General features: G+C 47.0%; 1 protein-coding gene across 1 annotated transcript in view; it reads right to left on the bottom strand.

The window, feature by feature from the left end:
* Positions 1 to 21,771, bottom strand: part of lck (LCK proto-oncogene, Src family tyrosine kinase) — a 97,222-nt gene that overhangs the window by 61,007 nt on the left and 14,444 nt on the right. The window contains exons 3-7 of the mRNA XM_070898414.1: positions 21,115 to 21,184; positions 16,226 to 16,319; positions 11,141 to 11,239; positions 7,948 to 8,051; positions 2,574 to 2,723 (exon numbers count right to left, since the gene is read on the bottom strand). Of these exons, the coding sequence (XP_070754515.1) occupies positions 2,574 to 2,723; positions 7,948 to 8,051; positions 11,141 to 11,239; positions 16,226 to 16,319; positions 21,115 to 21,184 (517 nt within the window). The remainder of the gene's footprint in view (positions 1 to 2,573; positions 2,724 to 7,947; positions 8,052 to 11,140; positions 11,240 to 16,225; positions 16,320 to 21,114; positions 21,185 to 21,771) is intronic.

The raw sequence follows: 21,771 nt of genomic DNA, 5'->3' as shown, positions 1-21,771 counted from the left end.
GTTATGAATCATAGAATCATAGAACAGTACAGCACAGAAGGAAGCCATTCGGCTCATCGAGTCTGCGCCGGCTCTTTCGAAGAGCAGTCCAGTCAGTCCCACTCCCCCCACTCTTTCCCCATATCCCGGCAATTTTTTTCTCCTTCAAGTATTTATCCAATTCCCTTTTGAAGGCTGCTATTAAATCTCTATCCACAAATCAGCAAATCAGTCCCACCCGCCTTTTCCTCCAACCACTGTCTGTCCCACCTGTGACAGAGACTGTAATTCCCGTATTGGACTGTTCAGTCACCTGAGAACTCACTTTTAGAGTGGAGGCGAGTCTTCCTCGATTTCGAGGGACTGCCTATGATGATCCATCACCCGATTAGGCAGTGCTTTCTAAATCTTAACCACTCGGTGCGTAAAGAAAGGTTTTTCCTCAGCTGTCTAGTTATTTTATCAGTCTCCTTAAATCTGTGCCCTCTCCTGATCAACCCTTCAGCCATTGGAAACAACTTCTCTTTATTTACTGTATCTAAGCTGTTATGTATGTACATGCTGTTTGTAGCCACCAGATGGTGTCATTGCTGGAGGCCACTGAGCAGCGCGCACATGGTGCTGCTCTGGTATAAAAGGCCAGCCATTTTGAGAGTCAGGCACTTTGGGCCGTAATAAAGCAGAGCCAAGGTTGTCCCTTGTTCAGTTAAACAGTACTCAGTTTGTACTTTTATTGCTTACTTAACATAAGCCCTCCATCATTTTAAGCATTTCTATCAAATCTCCTCTTAGCCTTCTCTGTTCTATAAATTACTAGAAGAGATAATAAATTCTGGGGAGTGCAATGTATCTCGGAGAAGCGAGGCCCACACGATTTTGGCAGCCGGGCCTCGATTAAATTGTTTTTTTTAACTGTCTCTTGCTCGACTCTGGCAGGAATGACATCATAGTCGACGGGAAGGAGCGGGAATTGGGGTGGGGACCGGATCTCAGGTTACGTTCCCTGGCATAACCGCCTGGAGGGGGAGGGGTGGGGTGGGGGGGGGGAGCGGGGCTGTTGTGGGTCGGGGGTGGGGGGGGGGGCGGGGGCAGAAGGAGACCAGGCCACAGCCATGGAAACACCCCTGCTCCTCCCAACCCACGAGCATTCCACATAAAAGTGATTGGTTTCTAAAATCAAATCACCGCGGCCTCTCCTGGCCACTCGGCGGACTGCCCCGGGGTTAGTCCCGCCCGGGACTCCCGGATCCGCCAGGGCTGCAGCAGCCAACGGCTTCCTCGGGGCGTGACGTTTAGATTTCAATTAGGCCCCTGCTTTCCTGCAGCCGGAGCGGCGGACCAGCTCAAAGTCGCCGATAGTATTGGTGGGCTTGAATGGTGCCACCTTGGCCCGGTTAGTGGATTTGGACTATTGTCACCATCCCATGCATCTTTCCCACCAGACAGGTCATTAAATCGCCCCTCGCAACCCACCCCCATGCCCCCTGCCTCCACTCCGGTCTTCGCTGATTGTTATCCCTGGAAAGTCTTGACCAAGCCTTGTGGGAAAAGCTTGGTGGATGTGAAATGGCCTGGGAAGCACTCTAGCGGCACAGTTCATGGGCACATGATCTTCAGAGGCACTTTCACAACAACCAGAGCTCCGTGCCATACAATGAACTTTTAGATAGCACATCGGTCACTGAAAAACTTCAAGCGGGGTGGGGGGGGGGGAATTTGGTCGCACCTCAGTTGGGTAACGGTGTCCCGGGCTGAGCGGTAAATTTTGCGCCGGGAAATGGATTGCGTCTGCCGCCGCAAAATTCACCCGCTGGGCCCGGAGTGTGGGGCGGAGTGCTAAGGGAGGCGTTGGACACCTGTCTTAGGGCGGCTAGGCCGGCTGAGCAAGCGAAAATCCCGAGCTAAACAGCCGGCCTGGGAGGGGAAACACACCTGAAATATGAACACCAAAAAACATTCCCAATAAATAACTCACGCCACCACAACATAAATCGCAAAAAAAAAAAAAATAATCTCACTTTACCCGAGGTCGACCTCGGTGACCTCACTGCAGCCGCTACAGCTCGGCCCGCCCGCTTTCCCAGGCGGTCCCAGCAGGGGTCGCTGTGGAACGCTAAAGGTTGGGTGCGTTACAAATATTGAACCGGTGTCGCAACCAGGGGCGTTGCACACCGGCTCACCTCTCCCGGGCGGTAATGCCCCGCGCCCCCATCGATACCGACCCCGAAAGACCCGGGCGGGGCGCTGGGAGCTGGACGCTCGCCCGGAAGTGCTTACCGCCGCCATTGCCACCCGCTCTGGGACGCTAACAGAGGTGGCAGAAGACTGAAAATCCAGCCTCAAGTGTCTTCATTTGACCAAAATAGTAAGTTGTAGAAATGGCTCCTGGCTCCGATTTGTTGATAACATGGTGTTCAGCACGATGGTAGACAGTTTCTTAACTGATAACGGAATAAGGGGTTATGGGGAGCGGGCGGGGAAAGTGGACCTGAGTCCATGATCGGATCAGCCATGATCATATTAAATGGCAGAGCAGGCTCGAGGGGCCGTATGGCCTACTCCTGCTCCTATTTCTTATGTTCTTATGTACTTACATGAATAATGGCTGACCAGCTCGTGGAGCGTGTTGAAGGTTATCCGGGGCGATATGTAATAGCCTCCTTTATCTAAAGAGCGAATCTTGTAGTGCTTCACCACATCTCCGTGCTGTGCATCAAAGTCCCTCACAGACAGTGAGTAAGAGCCTGTATTCAAAATAAACATATGTTAAAATGCAATGCATGAACTTTGTCAGCCTATTACTGCTAAAAATCATCAATAAAACAGTACAAGAGGTTGGAACTCTTTTGTTTCACCTTGGCAGAAAAGCCAAAGGCGAAACGAGGCAAAAACCTTTTTACGCAGCGAGTGGTGAGGATCTGGAATGCGCTGTCTGAAAGGGCGGTGGAGGCAGACTCAATCGTGGCTTTCAAAAGGGAATTGGATAAGTACCTGAAGGAAAAGTATTTTGCAGGGCTACGGGGAAAGGGCGGGGGGAGTGGGACTGGCTGAAGTGCTCTTGCAGAGAGCCGCCATGGGCTCGATGGGCCGAATGGCCTCCTTCTGTGCTGTAACTGTTCTATGATTCTGTGGAAGCTTCTCTCCGTCACGGTCCTATGTGAGATTGGATCATTTAAGTTTTTAGTGGACACAAACCCACAGCACAAATCTGACCTTAATTTGGAATAAAGTTATACTAAACTGTTAATTTTTCTTGCGAGATAACGAGGATGGTTTATGTGGTAGGTGGAAAGAATTCACATCGGGGACAAAAGGCAATAAATGATCTTGGCTAGAGCAGAGCGATCGTTACCTTGCACCTAATTTGTCCTACATCAGACCTGGGAGTGCACTCTCACCTCTGAGTCAGAAGGTTGTGGGTTCAAGTCCCACTCCAGGGACCTGAACACACAAATCCAGGTTGACACTCCAGTGCAGTGCTGAGCGAGTGCTGCACTGTCGGAGGGGCCGTCTTTTGGATGAGACGTTAAACCGAGGCCCTGTCTGCTCTCTCAGGTGAATGTAAAAGATCCCATGGCACTATTTCGAAGAAGAGCAGGGGAGTTATCCCCGGTATCTGAGGCCAATATTTATCCCTCAATCAACATAACAAAAACAAATCATCTAGTCATTATCACATTGCGGTTTGTGGGAGTTTGCTGTGCGCAAATTGGCTGCCGCGTTTCCCACATTACAACAGTGACTACACTCCAAAAGTACTTCATTGGCTGTAAAGTGCTTTGAGACACCCGTTGGCCGTGAAAGGTGCTATATAAATGCAAGTCTTTCTTTTTCTCTTCTTTACTCTGATTCACCAAAAAGATTCTCTCTTGAGCTGATGACAGATTCAGCCACTTAGCTTTCCAAACACAGCACATTAGTTGATGCTGGATTGGTTCAATTGTAATTATGAATATAACAACGGGGCTGATTTTCCTGGTTCTCCATTTGCACTCCACCTGTCCAGGTCTCAGGCTGGCTGAATTTGATTGGCCAGCTCAGTCACATGCTCAGTTGCATCTGCAACATAGGCCCATGGACCAGAACATAGGGTTAGAAGCAGAAGTGTAGCTTCAGGCCTGACGATATGGGAGGATCTGGCCACCAGCTTCAGAGCCCAATGAGAACTCACCTGGAGAATTGTGTACAGTTTTGGTCTCCTTACCTAAGGAAGGATATATTTGCCATGGAGGGAGTGCAGCGAAGGTTCACCAGATTGATTCCTGGGATGGGGGATTGTCCGATGAGAAGAGATTGAGCAGACTAGGCCTATATTCTCTAGAGTTTAGAAGATTGAGAGGTGATCTTATTGAAACATACAAAATTCTTACAGGGCTTGACAGGGTAGTTGCAGGGAGGATGTTTCCTCTGGCTGAGGAATCTAGAACCAGGGACCACAGTCTCGGAATAAAGGGTTGGCCATTTAGGACTGAGATGAGGAGAAATTTCTTCACTCAGAGGCTGGTGAATCTTTGGAATTCTCTACCCAGAGGGCTGTGAATGCTCAGTCGTTGAGTATATTCAAGACAGAGATTGATAGAGTTTTGGATATTAAGGGAATCAAGGGATATGGGGATAGTGCAGGAAAGTGGAGTTGAGGTAGATCAGCCATGATATTGAATGCCGGAGCAGGCTCGAGGGGCCAAATGGCCTACTCCTGCTCCTATTTCTTATGTCCTTATGTCATATTCTTCTGACCCCTTAAGACCCCCTAATCTGGGAGCGCAATGTCACTACAGGTGCCCCTAGAAATGGGGGCCCTTCCAACAAAGGGCTTCGCGGACACGATGGGCCGAAATGGCCTCCTTCCGTGCTGTAAACTTCTATGATTCTATGATATGAGAGGATGTCACTGTGCCCACTGTAGGCACAAGCTCAGGTTGAAAACATTCACCTTGAGGAAGCCCCAGAGGTCCTGGGCAATGTAACGGAGGGCCATCCTGCGTCTCTTCCCCTATTTCCTGTCATTACCTCAGGCTGCTACCGACAGGACAGTTGGGCCCAATGTGTTTATTTAATCACATTGGATAAGAAATAGACATCTCAAAGCGTGCTGCATTGACTGTTAGGTGCAAATATAAAGTGATGTCCGGTCCGTTGTTTTGATTTATGTTGTTGCACTTAATACGTATTGAAAGATGCAGGTGGATTTACACATTTATCTAATAAAATAAAATAAAAGAAAGATTTGCATTTATATAGTGCCTTTCACAACCACTGGGTGTCTCAAAGTACTTTACAGCCAATGAAGTGTAATGTAGCAGCCAATTTGCACACAGCAAGCTCCACAAACAGCAATGTGATAACCAGATAATCTTTTTTTGTTATGTTGATTGAGGGATAAATATTGTCCAGGACACCAGGGATAACTCCCCTGCTCTTCTTCAGAATAGTGCCATAGGATCTGTTACATCAACCTGAGAGAGCAGACGGGGCCTCAGTTTAACATCTCATCCCCGAAAGACAGCACCTCCGACAGTGCAGCACTCCCTCAGCACTGCACTGGAATATCAACCTGGATTTTGTGCTCAAGTCCCTGGAGTGGGACTTGAACCCACAACCTTCTGACTCAGAGGGGAGTGTGCTGCCCACTGAGCCACAGCTGATACAATACAATGAGGAGTAATTGAAAATCTGCATCCAAGTGAAGGCAATAACAACAAAATCTGAAAATAGGTTAAGGCTTGAAGTCATTCAATCCTGTCATTATAATGGACATGTACTGGACAAATGTCTCTCACCTCAGTGTCTCATCCTTATCGTGTACAACAGCAAAGGGTGTGCACAAGTTTCATGTTTCGAAATATTTATTTAAACTTGTTCCAGATTGGCTTTGAAAGGGGATGATTGCAAAAGCAATAGGGGCCGAAATTCAGCAGCACAAGAGAACTGGCGCATCTATGGTTTTTTTTCTTTGTACTTATCGCACGGATCCTTGATCAAGTTGGAAGAACCATTTTCAGGACTTTGACATTTTTTCAAAGTCCCTGAGGAAATGTGTCACAATGGGGGCGGGCCAGAAACTCAAAGCCAGGTTAAGTGGCTAGATATGGGTCGAACTGGGACTCTGCCGCTGTCAATCACGCTCTCTCCCATCCGTTAAAGGGGAGAGATTCTGTTATTTTTTTTTTAGTCTTTGGCCACTGGGCCACCAGGGAGGGTTTCGGCCGGGTCAGCAGCCTGGCACCCAACAGGTTGGCGGCCCGGCCGAACCTGTGGGCACGATCTTGGCAGCTGATTGGGGAGTCGGCCGGCAAAAATGATTACATGCCGGCCGCGGCAGTGGGCCCTTCCCTTCAAGGGCCACCGCGCTGCCGGGCCGCACACTGCGGATAAGGTGCACCGACACAGAAAGCTGTTGGGGGCGCCGCGCGGCGGGGGATCGATTTCTGCAGCTGAATATTGGTCGGAAGATTTCTCAGGTGCAGGAAAGCAACGGTACGCATTCTGATGACGCGCTTTCGGCGGTCATCAGAATCAGGCGGTATCGGGTCCAGGCCAAAAACTCCCTGACCTGAATTTGGGTCGGGTCGGCCAGTTGACATAGTGACCATTTATAAAAGTAAAAACCGTTTCTTATATGTATAGAGTACAAGAGCAGGGAGGTTATGCTTGAACTGTATAAAACACTAGTTCGGCCACAGCTGGAGTACTGCGTGCAGTTCTGGTCACCACATTACAATAAAGATGTGATTGCACTGGAGAGGGTACAGAGGAGATTTACTCGGATGTTGCCTGGACTGGAGAATTCTGGCTATGAGGAAATTTTGGACAGGCTGGGGTGTTTTCTTTGGAACAGAGGAGGCTGAGGGGAGATTTAATTGAGGTGCATGAAATTATGAGGGGCCTGGATAGAGTGGATAGAAAGGACTTATTTTCTCTTAGTAAAGGGGTCAACAATCAGGGGGCATAGATTTAAAGTAATTGGTAGGAGGTTTAGAGGGGATTTGAGGAGAACTTTTTTCACCCAGAGGGCGGTGGGGGTCTGGAACTCACTGCCTGAAAGGGTAGTAGAGGCAGAAACCCTCACCACATTTAAAAAGTACTTGGATGTGCACTTGAAGTGCCGTAACCTTCAGGGCTATGGACCTCGAGCTGGAAAATTGGGATTAGGCTGGAGAGCTCTTTGTCGGCCAGCACGAACACGATGGGCCGAATGGCCTCCTTCTGTGTCTTAAATTTCTATGATTCTATTATTCTTCTCAAGAAATTCAAGTCTATTTCTGTGTTAGAGTGACAGCTAAAAGAATAGAGCAGATTTAACATAATATTTGTGAAGTCATTACTGCTGCTTCACAAACAAATAATCTGTAGTTGATTCTCGGGATATTTTATGCCTGGTATATCATTTATTATGATTAACACGTAACTAAGGCTAATCCAAACACCAGCTTGTAATGTTGAAGCACCCTGCCTTTTTATTTTTATTTTTTATTTTTTTGTCTCTTTCCCAGGGCAGCTGGTGATAATTCCACCATTTACACCCTATCTGGACTCATCTTTTGTTTCCTAACTTATGCCATTACCATCTCAATTTCTCCCGTCATTCATTTTGTCTCTCAAATCTCTCCTGCTTTCCACTCTATCACAGACCTTCCCTTTTGTTCTTTCCCCCCCCCCTCCCCCTTTCCCTGCCCCCTTGCACTTCCTTAAGAATCTGTTACATCTCGAACTTTTGCCAGTTCTGACGAAACATTCACTCTGTTTCTCTCTCCACAGATGCTGCCTGACCCGCTGAGATTTCCCAGCATTCTCTGTTTTTATTTCAGATTCCAGCATCTGCAGTATTTGGCTTTTGTGAGCTTGTAATGTTCTTCAGTCAGACACGGGAAGATATAAATCCTACAGTGAACACACCTCAAGGAAGTGTACGTCACCCGAGAATGAACAACCTCACCAAGCCATCTATTGAAGAAGCTTCGAACATACCCTTTGTGGTCTCGCTCTCTCTAATCAGGTAGGAGCCTTGCGTATTGCCAGCTGCCAGAAGCTGTCGTTCAGCCTCTTTCCGGCTTAGATCTTTGAAGAACCATCTAGAAAAAAAAACATTGATTATCAGTCAAAGATGAGATGCATCAGTGGTCAAATCCCGACCTAAACTAGTGCTCCTGGAAGGAGTGAAGCCAGAGTTACAAAGAAGGAACAAAGTCCCACATCAAATTGGGAAGCATAATGTCAGCAAATATATTTGCGAATACACAAGTAGGAAAGAGAAAGAAAGAAAGACTTGCATTTATATAGCGCCTTTCATGACCTCAGGACGTCCCAAGGAGCTTTACAGCCAATTAAGTACTTTTGTTTCAGAGCGTAGTCACTGTTGTAATGTGGGAAACGCAGCAGCCAATTTGCGCACAGCAAGCTCCCACAAACAGCACTGTGATAATGACCAGATAATCTGTTTTAGTGATGTTGATTGAGGGATAAGGCACCGGGGATAATTCCCCTGCTCTTCTTCGAAATAGTGCCATAGGTGAGCATACTCACAGGTGCATGCATTACGGAAACCAAAGCAGTAAAAGTGGGCTAAATCTGGACAACCCGCACCCCGATAGTCGTGGTCCGTCACTTTTCATTATTTGACTCAATGTCGAGGGGCGGTCAGCTGAATGCTCGTTAATGTGGATCGCAAATAGCACGCAGAAAACAAAGGGGCTCAACGTATCCTCCTTTGTTATTGAAACATCAGGCCTCAGCTTGTCTAAATTGGGGAGGGAGGGAACCCTTGAAGGGGGCGGGGGCATGGAGATGGGGGTTGGGTGGCCTCTGGTCAGATCCCCCTGAGCCCTGTGTCCAGTTATGGTCAGACCCACCATGAGCACTGTGTCCAGTTATGGTCAGACCTACCGTGAGCACTGTGTCCAGTTATGGTCAGGCCCACCTCGAGCTCTGTGTCTAGTTATGGTCAGACCCACCTCGAGCTCTGTGTCTAGTTATGGTCAGACCCACCATGAGCACTGTATCCAGTTATAGTCAGACCCACCATGAGCACTGTATCCAGTTATAGTCAGACCCACCGTGAGCACTGTATCCAGTTATGGTCAGGCCCACCGTGAGCACTGTGTCCAGTTCTGGTCAGACCCACCTCGAGCTCTGTGTCTAGTTATGGTCAGACCCATCATGAGCAATGTGTCCAGTTATGGTCAGACCCACCCTGAGCACTGTGTCCAATTCTGGTCAGACCCACCCTGAGCACTGTGTCCAATTCTGGTCAGACCCACCTCGAGCTCTGTGTCCAGTTATGGTCAGACCCACCGTGAGCACTGTGTTTAGTTCTGAGATACAAGGGAGAGATTTGGACGCTGGACCCAGAGGCGCCACAAGGCTGCTCCTTGGCCATAGATGTCTCAATTAGGAGGAAAAACAAAATGAACTTGGGTTCTTCATTCTTCAACCTTGTAAGGAGATGTTCGAGAGGAGATCTTATAGAGGTGTACAAATTTATAAAAAGTATGGAAAGTATAAAACCAGAAGATTATTTAAATTAAACCGTAAGGGTATAGGTTTTACTAGCATAAACTGGAAAAAGTTAAATTTAGGACTGATATCAGGAGGTACCTCTTCAAATAAAACCTTGGAATCATTGAAAAATCGGTTGAATGCTGCTATGACGGGACTGTAGGTCTTTCTGGATGGATGAGCCAAGATGTGCCTAATATCCTCCCTCGTCCATAATTACCATGTGAGTAAAAGTTTCAAGAACCTTAAATTTCCAGGCGTTTGTTCTAGTATGACCATTGTTTCAATGACCCACTGTCAGTAATATATCTCAATGACCAGCACTAGACACAATGCTCCCAGTTAAGCAACACCTCAATTTAAAAATTCTCATCCTTGTTTTCTAATCCCTCCATGGCCTCGTATATAGTTGCTGTTGTCCCAGTTTAACGGCTAAGTTACATCAAGAACATGTCTAAAATTGGAAGCATTAAGACTTTTCACTTTAAAAGGAAAGCTGAGTACCAGTGTGTTAATAAAACAATCCTTTCTATTCCAGTCTTGCCTAGGTTGTTGTGTCCTTACACGCTACTATAAATTCACACGAGGCACATTCTGCAGACAAGGTCACTCTGTGACCCTAACCTTTATTCACAGGACCAAGAAGTGATGACCCAGCGTGGGACCTCCCTTTATATACCTGGATGACCAGGTGAGGAGTGTCTCCCACAAGTTCACCCCCTGTGGTCAAGGCGTGCATTACTTAGTTTTTTACAGTGTACAGTATTGTTACATGAAGGTTACAGTTACATGAAGGTTACATACATGACATAGGTAATACTGAATAAAGTTCCCCTTACTGCTCCATAGTCTGGGTAAATGAATCTGGGTGGTCTAATCTCAAGACAGGCATGAGTGCACATCAAAATCTGGCACTATTGCAAAACATGTAGAAGCTTGTTTAGAAATTTCATAAAGGCAGAAGGTGTTCGGAAATGCAAATGGAAATGTTACACTGCAGCTTTTTCTAGTTTCTCTCTTATCTCAGTGGGTAGCACCCTTGCCTCTGAGTCAGAAGGTTGTGGGTCAAGTCCCACTCCAGAGACTTGAGCACAAAAATCTAGGCTGACACTCCAGCGCAGTGGCTGAGAGAGTGTTGCACTGTTGGAGGTGCCGTCTTTCAGGTGGGACGTTACACCGAGGTCCCGTCTGCTCTCTCAGCAAAAGATCCCACGGCGCTATTTCGATGCAGAGCAGGGGAATTATCCCCGGTGTCCTGGGACCAATGGTTATCTCTAAATCTACCTCTAAAACAGATGATCTGGTCATTATCAAATTGCTGTTTGTGGGAGCTTGCTGTGCACAAATTGGCTGCTGCGTTTCATACATTACAACAGTGACTACATTCCAAAAGTACCTCATTGGCTGTAAAGCGCTTTGGGACGTCCTGAGGCCGTAAAAGCAAATATAAATGCAAATCTTTCGCGTGCTCAGAGGTCGAGCGGGGGTCTATTGACCAAGCAATACCCGCGGGCGGGGAGGGAAAATGACATTTTTCACATGACAGGCCAATCCAGGAAAAAATGTGTGTGAGGATTCCAATAGTGTTAGCTCACATCTTGGTGAACACAATGGGAAAAGTATTGTCAGAACGAATAAGGTAGAACAACAGAAAAAGGACCCTTACAATTCAATCTCCAGTGTATGTGCTCGAGCCACAAAATTGTATGGGATGTATCCCTCTTGTCCTGTCAGCAAGGACTCAGCTTTCCACCAGTCCCCCTCCCTACCAAAGAGGAAGAATCACATTTGTTATTTTGCCTTGGATCAAAATGATGAAATGATAGCATTAAAAACAAAAATCACAGAACAAGAAAAGGCCAGTCAGCCCATCAACCTGCTCCTACCCCCACTCACAATCCCCCGAGGGCACTTCCTGCATTAATATTTTCTGAGCTCCAATGGAAATCAAACCGTGCTCCCTTGACTCTCCCACCCAAACCCATCATTGGATCAGCCAGCAGGCCCAGTCTCCCCAGGTCTATCTGTACGGACGATACACTGGGTCCCAGAGGAAGTGTGGGATGTGAGAGCTCCACTCTTTGGAGTCTCCACTCCCTGCCCTATGCCCCCCCAGTGCCAATGGTCTTGCGGGGGGGTGGGGGGCATGTTAAGCCTCACCCTCGCAAGGCCACCCTGGCATAACCTCCAGAACAGCCATGACTTGTCAGGATCAAGAACTCATCCACAGCAAGGAACTTAGAAAAACTCTTCTTGAATTTGGATAAAGTTTTTAGATAAATAGGTCAATAACCATTTGGCTTATAGCTGCTTAGTTTAGGGCAAAACATTTACTGTTAAATGTTATTTTTAATGCATAATTAAGCTTAGTATTTTTCCCCATAAAGAATCCAAAGAAGTTCTAGTTGTAAAATATTGTCAAACATTATAACCTGTAAATATAAATTCCGGTCACAGCATGGATAGTATTGGTACAATGAAAAACAGAGGCCATCATAATGCCTTCACAGCAAATGAACCAAAGGAGGGCAGAGGAAACGTTGCAGGGACACCCTCAAAGCCTCCCTGATAACGTGCAACACCCCCACCGACACCTGGGAGTCCCTGGCCAAAGACCGTCCTCAATGGAGGAAGTGCATCCGGGAGGGTGCTGAGCACCTCGAGTCTCGTTGCCGAGAGCATGCAGAAACCAAGCGCAGGCAGCGGAAGGAGTGTGCGGCAAACCTGTCCCACCCTCCCCTTCCCTCAACCACTGTCTGTCCCATCTGTGACAGGGACTGTGGTTCTCGTATTGAACTGTTCAGCCGCCTAAGGACTCATTTTTAGAGTGGAAGCAAGTCTTCCTCGATTCCGAGGGACTGCCTCTGATGATGATGATGATGATTGCTTCTACTTTCTGAAAATCTTTATTTTTGACAATTTATCTCAGAATTCACTTATTATGTAACGTGATTAATGAAAGAAATTATAATTGAGGTGAATACGTTTCCCAGGTACATCATTCACAAAATAGCATATTTCTGGAGAACGGTAGCATTGTGGTTATTTTACTAGACCAGTAATCCAGAGGCCTAATCAAACGGAAACATGAGTTCAAATCCCACCACGGCAGCTGGGGAATTTAGATTCAATTAATTAAATAGATCAGGAATAAAAGTTAGTATCAGTAATAGTTAGCATGAAAACTACCGGATTGTCGTAAAAACCCATCTGGTTCAGTAATGTCCTTTAGGGGCTGGGCCTATATGTGACTCCAGACCCACAGCAATGTGGTTGAATCTTAACTGCCCCCTGCCATGCGGTTGTATTCAAGAAGGTGTCTCACGATCACCTCAAGGGCAATTAGGGATGGGCATAAATGCCGGCCTTGCCAGCGACACACACATCCCGTGAATGTATAAAAAAAAAACATAGATGTGGAAACAATAACTTCAAACCAAATAAATTAGATTGACAACATATTGAAAAGATTTATCAAAATGAACATGTATCTGCAGAGGATAATGGACACCTAGGATTTCACTGTGAGGCAGCAATAATTGAGGGGTTTGACTAGCATCTAAACACAGAGAACAAGGTTAAGTGGTTTATGAATGTTATCTCGATCCTGAGACCTGTTATTGTTGGAAACAAAGGCCTGTGTATTTGCTATTCTATTACAAACATTAATAAACAGACTTGCTAAGACATTTAATGAAGTGTGTCTGAGAAAATGGTTTCCAAATGTGGAATTCAGTAATAAATGTGTACAGGGGCCACATGACACAGTTTAAAATATATATTATAGAAGGAATAATCCATGGTTGGAAGTTCATTGCAAGCCAGTAACGTATTAATGGAGTTCAGATAGCATAATATGATTGTAAAGATGGTGCCAGTTATCAGTATCTGAATCCCGAGCTATGTTCTGTTATACTCCAGCCTATATCTTATTAGACAGCATGTACAAGTGGAGACTTGCCATCCGGAGGAGGCTGGGGTCCCCAGTGGAGGGCTCTCTACGCAGGAGACCACCCTTTATTTATTGGGGACTTGGCCTGGAGGGTGCAATAGGTTTTCGAGTCGGTTGACGGACTCCCAGGCTGCTTGCAATTTCTGCGGTCTGGAGGAGTCCATGTTCCACATGTGCGAGGTTGCAGCTCCTCTTTCATTATTTGAAGGGGCTGCTCCTTGATTTTTGGTTGCACTTCAGTCCCACGCTCCTGATCTTTGGGCACCCTCTGCGGATGGGAGCGGGCAGGTCGGAAGGCCTTCTCGTAGGATGGTTCCTGGGCCTGGCCAAGGAAGCCATTAACCGGTCCAGCCTGACTGGCGAGAGGTGGGTGCCGGAGGGAGTGGAGTGCATCATCACCCCCGGGAACAGAATTTTAATTTGATTGGCAAAGTTCCCAGTTAATTTCTAAATTTATGGGTTCTAGTGCCCTTGCCAAAAGGGGACACTTAGTTTAAAATAGTTGTACAAATGGAGTTCTTAAATCTGGTTTTCTTAGATTTCGGGCAATTGTGATTTGCCACCAGATGGTGATGCTCAAATTAATGGATGGAAAGCTCGTGCCATTGAAAAACATAGATCTGAACGGAAGCAGTATCAAATTGTACGTTTTACATGGCATAGATATTCAGTTTCATTGCCATGCATTTTGCCTGCCTTGTGGACATTATAACATCGTAAGGCTCAAACTGGAGTGCTACAAAGATTAATGTTGCAGTTTGGCTCTGAGATGCACAGTATTATTTGCAGGATGTATTTCACCAAACAAATCATATCTAACACGTGAAGGACAGAGAGGACTTTTTTTTAAGGTTGTGATTATATCACAATACCCAATCTTCAATCTTACTGGCGACCACGCTGTGGGATCATATCAAACCCTAGCATCTTAATGTAACATCCCAAAAATATCCTGACAAAACTGGGGAAAATATTTTGATGTACAGCTTACATTTACTGTGATTATGATCACACGCTACTGTTTTGCAACATATGGAATGAATTCTATTCGCGATGTTTCAATGGCTGGTGAATGGGTCCCATTGTCTCCCTAGAGAGAGATGAGCTGTGGTGGTAATGTGGAGACAGGGTGCGTCCTATTTAGTCTACATTTGTTTGCAAAGGCTCAAACAATCTCTTAGCATTTAGGGATTTTTCTCTTGTATGCCGAACATTGGCGAACAGAAACACGACAGCCCGAAATTTGCCACTGGCCCCCGAAGTAGATTTCGCAATCCCTGTCTTGAGAATCTTCAATTCAGTGGTCGGTGGTGGGGATCCCCTAGCGCGAGCTTCTGTGATGTCAACAGGCTTGTCTAAGCAGCCAATCAAAATGCTGAATTCTCACAGACAGCAAACATGGAAGTGAGTACGCTTTTCAAATTCTAACTTTTAAAATATGTTAGAGAGAGCAAAATAAAGATTGGGGCCTCTCACACGGGGAAAAGGCAAACCTGAAATAATGATGGACAAACTTTTCTAAAAAAAAGGGAAAACATTTCTTTTGAAAGTTTTCTTAAAAAGTTTCAATTTTTATTAAAATGGACAAATTTCACACTGCACAAAATTAAAGTGCGTTTTCCACACCCTTAACCTTTGTTTAGCAGTAATACGGCTGTCAAAACCCCAGTTGCACCTAATCCTTTTGGGGCTAACTTTTAGTGTGGAATTTAACAGCGTAATTACTGCGGAGGAGCCGATGTTTTTGTCAGTTTCCCCGATTTGGCCGATTCCACAAACTGACGGCTCTGTGGGTGGGGCGGGGGCTGGGGCGGAGGGGCGGCACAGTACAACCCGTGTCGGCTGTGAATACCATACTGCGACTCCAGGATTTCCCCATGTGTGTGCGCACGCACCAAATCCCGACATTGCGGTCAGTTTCAAAGACAGAATGACAGCGAACGCTGGCAGTTCAAAAAGTTAGCATGCGGGCACAGCAAGTAATCAGGAAGGCAATAGAATGTTGGCCTTTATTGCAAGGGGGATACAGTATAAAAGCAGGGAAGTCCTGCTACACTGTACAGGCTTTGGTGAGGCCACACCTGGAGTACTGTGTACAGTATTCATATTTAAGGAGGGATATACTTGCATTGGAGGCAGTTCAGAGAAGGTTCACGAGGTTGATTCCTGAGATGAAGAGGATAGGTTGAGTAGGTTGGACCTATACTCATTGGAGTTTAGAAGAATGAGAGGTGACCTTATTGAAACATATAAGATAACGAGGGGGCTTGACAAGGTGGATGCAGAGAGGATGTTTCCCCTCTTGGGGGCATCTAGAACCAAGAGGCAAAGTTTCAGAATAAGGGGTCGCCCAATTTAAATGGAAATGAGGAGGAATTTCTTCTCTCAGAGGGTCGTGAATCTTTGGAATTCTCTGCCCCAGGGAGCTGTGGAGGCTGGGTCATTGAATATATTTAAGGTGGAGGTAGACAGATTTTTGAATGATAGCGGAGTCAAGGGTTATAGGGAGCGGGCAGGGAAGTGGAGTTGAAGCCAAGATCAGATCAGATCAGCCATGATCTTATTGAATGGCGGAGCAGGCTCGAGGGGCTGAATGGCCGACTCCTGCTCCTATTTTTTATGCCCTTATGTATGTTAGTTCACCATCATCAGAACCACAAATTCTGGGCCATCGTGCTCCAATGGCAATGTGTGTTTGTAGAGTTTTGGTGGATTCATGGCCTTCCATTGGTCAACTCAGACTTTCTACTAATTGGTCCACGGCACCACAGTACGGAACCGATCTCCCACAGGACTTACCGTTTGAGCACCTTCAGCTGCTCACCTTCCTTGAAGTCCAGATCGTCCTCATGGGTTCGCTCGTAGTTGTACAGGGCGACAAATATATTATCAGCTGCGAAAACAATCCGTTCATTTGTTTTTACATACAAATAACAAAAGTCAAAGCCTATTGCTGAGAATTCAAAGTCTTTTTTTGCAACCATCCAAATCATTTAAATTATGCAACATAAGTAACAAAGCAAAGTGGGAATTTAATGCTAAAAAAAATGGGTTGGTCAGACAATCGGCTTGAGCTCGATGGGCCGAATGGCCCCTTTCCGTGCTGTAACCATTCTATGATTCCATGATCATTTGAATTAGGAGGGGTAGACTGCACTGTATGACTTGTATATGATTCAGCATCAGCTCTTTGTATGCAGTCACTCCATTTCATATCTTGGGCATGATGCTCACTCACGGAAGATGGATAGACAATGTTTGAGAGCAGGACCAGCTATGTTGGTGATGGTAGTATGGCTATTAGTTTGTCCAGTGTGGCGTATAGGTACAGCAGCTGTGTGTACACCCCGTGCAAGCGGGACATCCCTCCTGTACAAATGATGCCTGTATCCTGCACACCCCGTGAATATAGTGGCACGCTTCCTGAACACTGTTGACGTGGACGTTGAGGGTACAGGGCACGAATTTGAAATCTGCAGATGTCACGAAACTTGGAAGTGTAGTAAGCAGCGAGGAAGACTTTAAGAGGACAGAGAAGGCTGGTGGAATGGGCAGACACAGGACAGATGAAATCCAATGCAGAAAAGTGCAAAGTGATACATTTTGTTAGGAAGAATGAGGAGGGAATACAAGCCAAATGGTGCAATTTTAAAGGGGGTGCAAGAAGAGAGAGAGCAGTGGGTACTTGTGCACAAGTCTTTGAAGGTGGCAGGGCAGGTTAATAAAGCTGTTAATAAAGAATATGGGATCCTGGGCTTTATAAATAGAGGCATAGAGTGCAAAAGCCCGGAAGTTATGCGAAACCGATATAAAACATTAATTTGGCCCCAGCTGGAATATTGTGTCCCAATTCTGGGCACCACATTTGAGGAAGGTTGTGAAGGCTTTGGAGGGGGTACAGAAGAGCTTCTGTACAAATGGTGGGTGGACCCCTCTCATAGAGCTGATGCAAGCCTCCTTGTGCATTCTGTGTCTACAATACACATGTTACCACTTGCAGTATCACATTTTAAGCTCAAATGCTGACTGCACCTGAATGGGTGCATACTCCGTGAACAGTATTTGAAAGAGCTGTGGATGAAGTGAAAAGATACCCAGGAGTCTGAGTGCTGAACATATACAGGCAATGCAGCACAGCAATCAGCAAGGCCCAATAGCTTGGTGCACATAGTCTGCACGGCCCCCTGACCTGCGAGCACCATCGGAGCGGGCCGGGGAGCAGAGGGAGCAGCGTAGCAGCCTGGCCCAGCAGTCTGCACGCCCCCCCCCACCCCCCCCGGCCAGCGAGCACCATCGGGAGCAGGCCGGGGAGCAGAGGGAGCAGCATGGCGGCATACCACTCCAGGGAGCAGCACTTGCTGAAGCAGGAGAGCAACTGCAGCGAAGAGGCCGACTGGATTGGACGTTACCAAGATCCAGGTCGCTGATTGCATTGAGGGCAGGTACTGCAAGAGCGGCGAGGTCAGGGTGAAGGAGCGGCGAGAGATTGTAGAGCGACATGATCGGGGCCCAGGAGAGGCGTGAGTTCGGGGCCCAGAAGAGCCGAGGGCCCAGGGGTAGCACGGGTCAGACCACACTGCGATATGTGTGCTCACTAGGTCTGTGCAGTAGAGCTGGTCTCCAGTCGTCCTGGATAACCCTTGCCACTGGACCAAGACCTAACCCTGTCGAGCCCGTGTGGTGGCTGGTGTGCAACGGCCATCCCTTGTTAAAAAAATCCATGTACAGGCATCTTCCACCCGACAAGATTTAGTTCGGGATCTGGAATATTAGGTCCTTCATTGAAACACCTGTGAACTTTTTGCCATGCAAGCAAGTCCTCCTCGACTCGAGGGGCTGCTTATGATTGATTGATTGCACATAGCCAATGAGTAGTATACAGTACAAGGGGCCCAAGGTTCCACACGATAAAAAACGGGCGCCCCTCCGAGCTGGGCGCCCGTTTTTCGCGCCTAAAACGGCGCCGGAAAAAAAACACGCGATTCTGGAGCGCCCTGCAGCTCCTTGTCTGTTTGGCGCGGCGCCCAGGGGGGGCGGAGCCTACACTCGCGCCGATTTTGTAAGTGGGAGGGGGCGGGTACCATTTAAATTAGTTTTTTTCCTGCCGGCAACGCTGCGCGTTGGAGCGTTCGCGCACGCGCAGTGTGAAGGAAACATTGGCACTCGGCCATTTTTGTAGTTCTTTGTAGCTGTTTAGTTTTTGAACATTTTTTAATAAAAGCACATTGCCATCAGCAGTGAGAAGGCTGCAGGAAGCCTCAGAAAGTTGAGGCAGCCGTTTCCCGACGACCTCCCCCTTTTGCCGTCGGGAAATGGCTCCTCAATTTCTGAGGCTTCCTGCAGCCTTCTGTCTCCTTCCCTCCCTCCCTCCTGCCGTCTGGAACGGCTCCCCCCCCCCTTGCATTCGGTTGGTTGGGTCCCTCCCCGCCGTCTAGAATGGCTTCCCTGCGTTCGGTCGGACCCCTCCGTCCCTCCCACCCGCCCGCCCGCCGTCTGGAACGGCTTCCTTCCTCCCCCCCCCCCCCCACCGCGTTCGGTCAGTCATAGAAACATAGAAACATTGAAAATAGGTGCAGGAGTAGGCCATTCGGCCCTTCTAGCCTGCACCGCCATTCAATGAGTTCATGGCTGAACATTCAACTTCAGTACCCCATTCCTGCTTTCTCGCCATACCCCTTGATCCCCCTAGTAGTAAGGACTTCATCTAACTCCTTTTTGAATATATTTAGTGAATTGGCCTCAACAACTTTCTGTGGTAGAGAATTCCACAGGTTCACCACTCTCTGGGTGAAGAAGTTCCTCCGCACCTCGGTCCTAAATGGCTTACCCCTTATCCTTAGACTGTGACCCCTGGTTCTGGACTTCCCCAACATTGGGAACATTCTTCCTGCATCTAACCTGTCTAACCCCGTCAGAATTTTAAATGTTTCTATGAGGTCCCCTCTCATTCTTCTGAACTCCAGTGAATACAAGCCCAGTTGATCCAGTCTTTCTTGATAGGTCAGTCCCGCCATCCCGGGAATCAGTCGGTTCCCTCCCCTCCCGCCCGCCTGCCGTCTGGAACGGCTTCCTTCCTCCCCCCCCCCCCCCCCCCCCGCGTTCGGTCGGTTCCCTCCCACCCTCCTGCCCGCCCGCCTTCGGGAACGGCTGCCTCGTTTTGTGAGGCTTGCTGCACCATTCTCCCAGGCTGAAGCACTTTCACACAGGTAGGAAGATGGTTTATTTAATCTTTTCTTTGCTTATAAATGTTTATTCAGGTTGGATTTATTTGTGTAATATTTGTATAAGTAGAAATAAGGATTTAATGACTTCCCTTCCCCCCCCTCCCCCCCCCCCACCTCGTTCTGGACGCCTAATTTGTAACCTGCGTCTAATTTTTTAATGTGTAGACAAGGTTTTTTCAGTTCTACAAAAATCTTCACTTGCTCCATTCTAAGTTAGCTTGGAGTACGTTTTCACTGTGGAAACTTTCAAATCAGGCGTCAGTGGCCGGACACGCCCCCTTTTGAAGAAAAAATTCTGCTCCAAAGTGGAACTGTTCTACCTGACTAGAACTGTAGAAAAAAAAATGTGGAGAATTGCGATTTCTAAGATAGTCCGTTCTCCACCAGTTGCTCCTAAAAATCAGGCGCAAATCATGTGGAAACTTGGGCCCAAGTAGTGGTCAAGCTGCAAAGTGCAGTGGTCAGACACAACTTGAGTACATGTCCAGTGCTGGACACCGAGCACCGAGGGAGATGTTCAAGTGATGGACAAGGCTCATCTCCAGTATCAAGGGTTGGAGTTATAAGGAATGACTAGTGGGACGTGAGCTTTTCAATCTGGAGAGGAGACGACCGAGAGATGATCTCATTGAGGTATACGAGGTAATAATTGGCATGGAAACGGTTTTATCCGGAATATTACTTGAATTAATCTGTGGCCGTGGGACAGGGAACACAGGTTCAAACATGCAGAAGATAATTGAAGGACTGATAACAGGAAATTCTTCTTCACCTGGAGATGTCAACACTTATCGTAGATATATAGAATCATAGAATCATAGAAATTTACAGCACGGAAGGAGGCCATTCGGCCCATCATGTCCGTGCCGGCCGACACAGAGCGATCCAGCCTAATCCCACTTTCCAGCTCTTGGTCCATAGCCTTGTAGGTTACTTCAAGTGCACATCCAAATTCTTTTTAAATGTGGTAACTAGGACTTCTAAATGGAGTTGTGCAGGTAAAAACCCTGGAAACATTTGAGAAATAATTCAGTGCAGCAATGGAGAGACTGGAGCGATTTTCCAAGTGAGCGAATGGCCTTCCTCATCTAGAGGTACCATGTGGCCTGTAGGCCCCATAGTTTTACTGAGCACATTTACTTGCGTTGAGAAATGTTTTGCAGTTTGTGAGTTGGCCCATGTCAATCACACTAACACTGTAAGTTCAAGCACCAAACTTCCTGTCACCTCAGGATAGCGATGGACATCTCTGGGGTCCATTCTTACTTTCTGTGGTCCTGAGGGATGTCTACTTTAACAATATGCTGCAGGAGGAGAGGGGCTGGGGGTGGGGGGGATGGAGGGTTATGTTGTGATAATGCAGGCAGACATTATTTACTGAGGATAACCATCCATTCAGCCCAGACATCCACTTATGGGTTCTGACTAAAGTAATGATACAGATTTGTATTGGTAGCAACTTACCTATAAAGGGCGAAGATGGTGGAGACTGGGGTTCGTAGGACACCAGGGGATCCCGTAGTTCAGGATAGCTCTACAATACAAAGTGGATAAATTGTTGTCTAGTGAAGAGGCAATTCAACATCAAAATAACAAGATAGAAAATTAAAACCATTATTATTACATCCTTGCCTAATTACCTTGTAGCCCTCAGAGCTTACAGTAAGAAAAAAATACTTGCATTTATATAGCACCTTTCATGACCACCAGACATCTCAAAGCGCTTTACAGCCAATGAAGTATTTTTGGAGTGTAGCCACTGTTGTAATGTGTGAAACGCAGCAGCCAATTTGCGCACAGCAAGCTCCCACAAACAGCAATGTGATAATGACCAGATAATCTGTTCTTGTTATGTTGATTGAGGGATAAATATTGGCCAGGACACCGGGGATAACTCCCCTGCTCTTCTTCAAATAGTGCCATGGGATCTTTTACATCCATGTAACGTCGCAGCTGAAAGACGGCACCTCTGACAGTGCAGCACTCCCTCAGCACCACACTGGAGTGTCAGCCTAGATGCATGTGCTCAATGCACAGCTATCTTACATTGGGCCTGCTTATTTTGCTGGTCATGCCTCGTAAGATGACATAATTTGATGTCAGACGTTGCTTTATATCACA

This window comes from Pristiophorus japonicus, chromosome 14, assembly GCF_044704955.1.
Source record: "Pristiophorus japonicus isolate sPriJap1 chromosome 14, sPriJap1.hap1, whole genome shotgun sequence".
Taxonomy (NCBI): domain Eukaryota; kingdom Metazoa; phylum Chordata; class Chondrichthyes; family Pristiophoridae; genus Pristiophorus; species Pristiophorus japonicus.
This window is presented reverse-complemented; position numbering and strand designations above follow the sequence as displayed.